The sequence below is a fragment of the Hippopotamus amphibius genome, chromosome 10 (genome assembly GCF_030028045.1).
Source record: "Hippopotamus amphibius kiboko isolate mHipAmp2 chromosome 10, mHipAmp2.hap2, whole genome shotgun sequence".
NCBI lineage: Eukaryota > Metazoa > Chordata > Mammalia > Artiodactyla > Hippopotamidae > Hippopotamus > Hippopotamus amphibius.
In genome coordinates this window covers 49,675,965-49,684,077 of record NC_080195.1, presented here as the reverse complement: position 1 = coordinate 49,684,077, position 8,113 = coordinate 49,675,965, and the positions used below count along the sequence as shown (strand labels likewise).

Genomic DNA, 8,113 nt, shown 5'->3' with positions numbered 1-8,113 from the left:
TGCTTTTGGAGTGATGTTGAGACACCACCATTTAAAATCCCTAACTCTCTGCCTGGGTTTTTTTTTTTTTTTTAATATAAATTTATTTTATTGGCTGTATTAGGTCTTCTTTGCTGTGTGCAGGCTTTCTTTTTAGTTGCGATGAGTGGGGGCTACTCTTCCTTGTTGTGCGCGGGCTCCTTATTGCCGTGGCTTCTCGTTGCGGAGCACAGGCTCTAGGCACATGGGCTTCAGTAGTTGCAGCACATGGGCTCAATAGTTGTGGCTCACAGGCTCTAAAGCGCAGGCTCAGTAGCTGTGGCGCACGGGCTTAGTTGCTCCGCGGCATGTGGGATCTTCCTGGAGCAGGGATCGAACCCGTGTCCCCTGCATTGGCAGGCGGATTCTCAACCACTGCGCCACCTAGGAAGCTCTCTGCCTTGGTTTTCAATACAACTGTGATTGTATTTTTTGGTTTCCTGAATTCTCTAAATTTTCTGCAATGAACATGTATTACTTTAATAAGAAGAAAATGTGCACGCGCATGCACGTGCACGCACACACATACACACACACACGATGTCAAGAAGGCCCAAGAAGGCATACAGCAACAACCTGGCATTGTCCTCCCTCTTGCTGGAGGTTCTTGCTGAGCCAGCCGGGCCTATGAAGCCCCTTTATCTTTCACACTTCAGCTTCCTGACACCACGCAGCCATCCATGTGGCCTCAAGCACCTGCCAGAGAGCATCACACCTTCCTTGCCAGGGAGTGCATTCCTGGTTTCCCCACCTCTGTGCCAGGATTGGTAATGAAGTAGCCTTTGCCAACCATGCAAGCTAATCTGTGTGCAGTGTGGATCCTTTCCTGAATTACGAATGGTCATGCCTCCGAAAACACACATTTTTATAAACAGAGAATTCAGGGTGTGTGTGTGTATGCACACACGTGCAGTGTGTGTTTTGCCATAACACATACATTTTTACTCCACTGATGCCTTTCCAGTCAATAGTGGCTGGGCATGGCCAGAGACTTCTCCGTGACTACTTGCTACAGGCCTGACCAGCGCCAGACATATATGAGTGGTCCTGTGAAGCAGGCACTCTGGGCCCTGGAACAACTCTTGAACTTCATTGGCTCTACCAGGTTCAAGGGAATCCAGAACCCCAAGATCTAACACAGGCCCCTACAAGCTCTGGATTCATGGGGTGTATAGGAACCCAGCGAGAAATCCCCAAACTGCAAAAACAGTCATATGTCCCCCTGAGCTCTCTCTGACTGGGCTCCTCCTCACCCTGAGGACACTGCTATTGCAGTTGACCCAGTAAGCACAAGGGATTCCAAGACATGAGGTCCAGGAGTACTCTTTTCTTCCTCCTCCTCCTCCCCTCCCCGAGATCCTCTGCCCTCCTCTACCATGGGGATCTCATGCTTTACAGACTGACCTACAAGTCGATTTTGCTGGGAATCCTATAAGAATTGATCCAGCCAACTAAGTCAGGAAATTTCTAAATTTAACATATCCATCAATCTCATCCAAAATGGTAGCATGGATTTGGTGGGCTGGGGCTTTGAGGCTATTTTGATTTAATCCAGCAAAAACTACAGCGGGCTTTCCCCATCTCACAGATTTACTCATTTCGCAGTCAGTTTTGGTTTTATTAAACTCACCCACGTAAACACTTCATAATATAACCTTCATCAATACTCCCCTGCTGGACTCACACATTTCCACTGTGGAACTGTTGCCTGTTACAGCTGCTAAGGGAACGGGCAGAAATCTCCCCTTGTATTGCCTTTGGTGTACTGTGTGTCCCTATCTGCGAATTTGTTTATCCCTCACCTCTTTTCCAACAAGGGTTTATGGCAACATGTGTATGTGAAGATCAACTCACAAATGGAAAGTTATCCTCTACTACGCTGACGTCAAACTACTTGGGTCATCTCCCCACCCTGAGAAGACCATCTGTCACCCCAGTGCGTTGCTCTAATTGACCAGCCCGTGCCAGGAAGAGCCCACACACATATGCACGAAGACAACGTTATATCAGGAGACTGGATATCACCTTTAATTAATAATGCCACAGCCCAGCATCCTTCTTGTTGCTGTAGCAGATTGTGATTGTGTGTGTACGTGTGTGTGTTCCTGAACAGACAAGGGGCCAGCAGAGACTCCCAAGCAGGTCTCAGCCAACAGCGCTGTTGAGCAGCAACTGGAAAGCAGTCTCCCGAGCAGCATGGAGGCTGCACTCCCACCTCCCTTTCTCCTGGGCCCCCTTTCTGAGGCATGTGCCAGCCCAGATCAAAGGACTTCTCCGCAAAGATCAGTCTCCAGTCCCCAGTTCTCACTCCCTCTGCCAGAGGGATGTCCCTGGGCAAAGGACAGACTGCCAGGCGAAGGTGGACAACCTGGGCCAGCCTTGGTCCCCATGTCGCACTGGGGCAGCACCACAACGGCCCAGCCCTGGGCAGAGCATCCAGAACTACTGGGGCCATTTGATTAGTTTCTTTCAGAGATAATCAGGATGGAGCCCAGGCCCTTCCTGGGGCCAGCCAGAGAGGGGCAGACTCAGCCCATGAGAGCCACACAGGCCGTCACTTCCAGCCCAAACCTAAGAGCCTGCCCTCCTGCCATCTCCACTCTCCAATTCCCTCTCACGCCTAGTAGGTCCACAGCCCAGACATGGTAGGGGAGGTCAGCATGATGGTGGGTTGCAAGGAGGCCATGAGAGACCTGGGCTGAGCTGGAACTGCAGCCACGTGCCAGCCTGAAGCCAGCCCTCTCCCCCATGGTCACCGCCAGCCAGAGCTCTTTGAAGCCGGATGGGACCCCTACAAGGCAAGGCAGCAAGCTCCTGGCCTAGTGCAGAGGGAGAAAACCAAACTGGCTCCACTGTCCCATCTCCACCTGCTCTATGCCTTAGGAAGGCAAGGAGCCCAAGTCCCCGGGACAGTGGTATCAGCTGTTGGGGAAGCACCGCTGTCCAGGCGAGGCCTCAGGCCGGAAGCTGTGTTTGTTCAGCGGACTTGGGTAGTAGGTGGTCGTGTACACATTGGTCTGCTGCAATGGGTAGAAGTTGGCTCTGTCATCGGGGATCAGGTTGTTCTTGTTGAGGGTCTGTGGGAGGAGGAAGGAACAGGAGAGGAAGGGATGAAAGGAGAGATGGGGTGAGAGCACGGGCCAGAGCAAGGAAATCAGGAGCTAGTCAATGAGAGAACATTCTGGCTGCTGACACAGTGTTCTGTTCACAAAACCACTGCTCCGTCCCACGTGCCCAGCCCAGGGCCAGGACCACCGCACCCTTCACCCTGCCCTCCGCTTCCACAGGAGGGCTCCCACCTTGAATTCCATGGGTGTGTACTTCTCATTCTTGGGGGTGCCCCCACCCTTGTAGTGCAGGTGGTTGGGGGTGGCAGGATGGACGAGCGTGGACTCCTGGGACTGGTGCTGGCAGTGCTGGCAGGATAGGTACACTGCCAAGGTCAGCAGCCCAGAGCCCAGGAAGCAGGAGATGCCTGTGGCCACCAGGTGGATGAGACTGAACCCTGGGAGAGGAAGAGGCAAGAGGCAAGAGGCAAGGAAACGGCCACCGTGAAAACCCCCAACTGCCTCCCAACAGGAGGCTCTGAGGCATAAAGGGAAGGGCTTTGAGGCCAGAGCCATCAGAAACAGGGAGGCTGGGGAGCCTGTCCCCAGGGGCCTGTCTCACAGGACCACCTGTGGCTTGGCTCAGAGGAGGCAGCCAGTGGTGGGGAGTTGGGTGACTCTTCTGGAATACAGCCTTGAGGACCACTTCTGAGTTGGGGGGCATGGATGGAACTGCCCAGACTCCCCTGTGCGTGGTGTAAAGCAGTGTAGGACCTCAGCAAGGTTTGTGTGTCTGGAGTGAGAAGTGGAGAGACTCTAGGTTCGGAGCAGGTGGGTCTCCTCCTCGGGGGGTGGGGTGGGGACAGGGGTGGCAGACAGAAGGGCGGTGTCATGCAGTGGAACAGGTTCCTTTTACCTGCACAGCCAGTGGCCTCGTCCACACTGGAAGCAGGCAGGATCACTGCAGGACGACAAGCAGAGTGCGTGTAAGAGGCAGGGAGGAGAGGAGATGGGGCCCTCCAGGGCTCCGTGTGTCTCTCAGAGGACCCCTGGGTCAGCACTGACCTGCGGGACTGGTCTAGGGACCTTCATTTCCCTCTGGCTCCACTCAGACCCACCTCTAAGAAAGGTCAGCCCATCTACTAGATGAGGAGGGGCAAAGGCTCAAAGTGTGCGAACCCCTCACCCTGGCGTCTCATCCTGCACCCCCTAGGATACTTCAGAAGGGAAAGGAAGCTGGAGGCTCAGGGCAGGAAGGGTTGGTGTGAAGGTGCTGGCTCAAAGACCTACCAGGAATCTCACTGTAGGGGCAGGGGCGGCTCTGGCTGCTGTTTCCCGCACACGTGCTGGGCCCAGGGACCAGCTCCTCGCAGTGCCGGCCACGGCTCTGGACGCTGTCCTCGGTGCATGCGCTCCACTCAGACCACGGCGACCAGCCTTCTGTGGGTTGTGGGTTGGGATGAGGTTGACTACCCAGACCCCCGGAGTGGGGATGGGCGGGCTCCACAGTGCTCCGCGGTCCCTGCCAGACACACTCAGTACCTGGGCAGGCCTGTGTGGCACAGAGGGCCTCCTCCGTGTGCAGCCCAAGACAGATGTCCTCGCCTGGGGAGGGTGCCGGGCTGCTGCAGGAACGGGTGCGCTGATAGTGGCCGCCGCCGCAGGATGCTGAGCATGGAGACCAAGAGGTCCAGCAGGACCAGGCACCCCGCACTGCAAGGGGACCGGGTGGGTGAAGAAGGGCTGCGGGTGCAGGCGGGGCCCCGGCCAGTCTTCCACCCCATTCCAGGCGAGGCCTCTCTGCCCCCCGCCACACTGCCCCCAACATCAGCCCCGCCCCACTGCTGCAGCCCACTGTTAGGGAGCGCGCCCTCCCCTCAGGAGTGGCAGGAGAAGTGCAGGCTGCAGAGGGGACGCCAGAAACCAATTCAACCTCAAATGAAGCTCCTTATCTAGCTAACTCATTAGAGAAGAGAAAAAAGTGACATGGAGGGAGAGGAAATGCCCTGGTCCCCGGAGTAGCTGCTGTGTCCATGTTCAGGGCAAAAAGAAAATTCCTCTGGGGCCCCCTGGACAGAGTGGGCAGGTCTCCATGCATGAGCTGTAGCCTGGGTAGTTCCGGGAGTCTCCCAGATGGGGGTTCCCTGGACGAGGGGTCCCCTGGGCCCAGATTGCTCGGCAGAGGGTTACCTGGACAAGCCTGGGGGTTGCAGTCCTGGTACTCGGCAGCGTCACCCGCGCAGGGCAGGCCCCCGTTGCGGGGCTCCGGGCTCGTGCACGTTCTCTTCCGGACACGGAAGCCCAGCTCACAGTCCCGGGAGCAGGAGGACCAGGGGCCCCAGGCGGCCCAGCCCCCACTCACCGTGTGCGGGGCGGTGCCCCCGCTGCGCAGGAGATCCTCCACCAAGGCTGGGGGGAGACAGGGGGGCTGGCCTCAGCCGCAGAGGGACCCCAGGCCGCCCGAAGGCCTCCCGCCTTCTTCCAAACCGCACGTCCCCTCGCCGCCCCCTCCTCTCCCGGCTCCCCGCCGCGGCCCCCCACCGCCGCCCCATAGCTCTGGGCCTGCGAGGGAGGGTGGCGGGTGGGGAGGCGCAGGGCCGTACCGTCCGTGTCACAGGTTCCGGAGCCGTCCGCGGGGCAGGTCCGGGTCTCCATCCTCCTCCTGCCAAACTGCAGCCCGTGGGGGTCGGGCAGCGGCGCGCGGCACGTGAAGCGGAAGCGCTGCTCCTGCCGCGCCCCGCCCTGGGTCACGTTCACGGGCAGCCACGGCGTCCACGGCGTGTTGCGCCGCACTTCGGGGCAGCCTTCCGGGTTGCACGTCTTGAACTCCTTTGGGGTGGGAGCTGGTGCTGTTGCACAGCCTCGCAGCCCCAGGCCTGCCCTGCGCTCCCCGCCCCATCCGCCCTCCCGGTGGCCCGAGGTCCCTGCATCCCGCGCCCGCGCCCGCCCCCCGGCCCGGCCCTCACCACGCTGCAGCCCGGGCAGGAGTTGCCGTTCTCGCAGGCCCGGCGCCGCGACTGCACGCCGCCCCCGCAGTTGCTGCTGCACTTGCTCCAGGAGCCCCAGGACGCCCAGAAGATGGGCACTGGGCAAGGTGTGTTTTCGTTACAGAACCTGCGGGGAAGAGGGGGAGGCGTCATCACCTAGGGAGCGGGCTCCCCTTTCCCTAGGAGAGGTCCCTGGGAAAGCGAGGGCCCACTGGACCACCCGGAGAATCCAGGCCACCTCCTAGGGGCTAGCTTGTCGCAGAAACCTCCAGCCACACCCTAGCTCACCGCTCCTCCCGGCTCTTGCCCACGCAGATGCGGCCCCCGTGGCGCGGAGCAGGGTTGCTGCAGCTTCGCTGGCGGACCTGGAATCCGATCCCACAGGACGTGCTGCACAGGGCCCACGATGACCACGGGGTCCACGCCCCGTTCCTGGTGGGGCCCGGATAGAGACAAATGACCCTCCGAGCCCTAGCTTCTCAGATCAAATTACATCTACGTAGATGGATTTTGTGTGTTGTCAGGAAGTGCCATTGGCAGAAAATAGCTCCTAACCAGGACTTCTCATTCATTTGTTCACTCCTGGAGCAGGAATTGAGAGCCTTCTTCCATACATCGGGCTGTGCTCAGGGTTAGAACACGCAGATAGGACATGGCCTCTCCTCGCAGGTTCAAAGGACTTATTCTTTTAGAGAAGGCCATGAGAGAATAGCATTGACATATATACACGGCCAAATGTAAAATAGCTAGTGGGAAGCTGCTGCATAACACAGGGAGCAACTCAATGATGGGTGATGACTTGGAGGGCTGGGATAGGAAGGGAGGGGACATGGGGATATATGTATAAATACAGCCGATTCACTTTGATGTACAGCAAAAACTGGCACAACCGTGTAAAGCAGTTATATTCCAATAAAGAGCTTAAAAAAAAGAGAGAGAGACAAGGCCTTTCCCATCTGCAACCTTTGTTTCAGCCTTGTTGATTCCCAGACTCTTGTAGTCAAACCCATGCTCTCTCCCCCATTCTACTACTCCAACCTCAAGACACCACCCACTCTTGTCTCCTTTGTCCCTAATTTTCAAATTTTGTCTCTACCACTTAGTGGCTGTTTAAGGCTGGGTGAGTTACCAAAACCTTCTGTGTCTCATCATACTCTTATCTTTAAAGTAAGGATAATGACTGTATTCCCACTCCATGAGGCCGTTGTGATGGTTAAATTAATGTGTACTGTGGATAAAATTATTTTAAGCGTGTCAAGAATGATGGGTTATTTATTTTAACCACTTTAGGGAGTCCCCAGGTAGTAGGCAGTGTGCAAGCACTCTCCCTCCCTCCCTCTCTTCTCTCTCTCTCTCTATATATATACACTCATACACATATACATATGTATATATACACACTCTCATTTAGCCCTCCCAACAAGCTTCATGGTGGGCATTGTAACCCTCACTTAGAGAAGCTCAGAGTGGTTACGTAGCTACCACCATCCCATGCGGTCCCTCCTGTTTGGGACAGCAAGGCTTACTGAGGTGATGATCTGTCTGGGGATAACTCCCATGCCTCTTTGTATGAAGAGCATCAGAAGGCAGAAACTTCTCTCCCACTGGAGTGGAAACTCTCCCAGGGCTCATGCTTCCTGCTTGAGTGTTTTCTGTCCCCTAGTGCAGACACCTGGCTGGGGATGCCCCGTTTCCTCTATTCCCCCTACTCCATTCCAAGGCCACCTCCGGCAAGCCCCATATCCTCACATACCTGGAGCAGTTGGCGATGTGGATGGCTGGCCCCAGGCAGTCGTGGCCCCCACAGCGGGGTCGGGGGGAGTCACAGGCTCGGGCCCGACACAGGCAAGAGCCTGAGTTGTCCCCATCTAAGTGCTCACATGGTTGCCATGGTGACCATGGGCCGAAGCCCCCATCCCGAGTCACGTTTCGCACCTGCAGACACACATCGGGAGCAGGACCTTGTCACACAAGTCAGGGGCAGGGAAGGCACAAGCTCCCAGGGCTGTGGGGACACTGATGGAGAGTCATAGCCTGAATTCGGGGCAAGAGGTCCCTGGT

The 8,113-nt window shown here is 56.8% G+C and overlaps 1 protein-coding gene across 2 annotated transcripts in view; it reads right to left on the bottom strand.

The window, feature by feature from the left end:
• Nucleotides 1-2,377: 2,377 nt before the first annotated feature.
• SEMA5B (semaphorin 5B) overlaps nucleotides 2,378-8,113 on the bottom strand; it is a 40,398-nt gene continuing 34,662 nt past the window's right edge. Inside the window, exons 12-21 of one of the 2 annotated variants that reach the window (XM_057697148.1) lie at nucleotides 7,806-7,987; nucleotides 6,341-6,484; nucleotides 6,032-6,179; nucleotides 5,669-5,894; nucleotides 5,256-5,474; nucleotides 4,608-4,778; nucleotides 4,356-4,505; nucleotides 3,982-4,026; nucleotides 3,318-3,523; nucleotides 2,378-3,095 (exon numbers count right to left, since the gene is read on the bottom strand). In XM_057697148.1, coding sequence (XP_057553131.1) covers nucleotides 2,937-3,095; nucleotides 3,318-3,523; nucleotides 3,982-4,026; nucleotides 4,356-4,505; nucleotides 4,608-4,778; nucleotides 5,256-5,474; nucleotides 5,669-5,894; nucleotides 6,032-6,179; nucleotides 6,341-6,484; nucleotides 7,806-7,987 — 1,650 coding nt within the window. In that variant the 3' untranslated portion in view covers nucleotides 2,378-2,936. The remainder of the gene's footprint in view (nucleotides 3,096-3,317; nucleotides 3,524-3,981; nucleotides 4,027-4,355; nucleotides 4,506-4,607; nucleotides 4,779-5,255; nucleotides 5,475-5,668; nucleotides 5,895-6,031; nucleotides 6,180-6,340; nucleotides 6,485-7,805; nucleotides 7,988-8,113) is intronic. The other variant, XM_057697147.1, reaches the window with a different exon arrangement.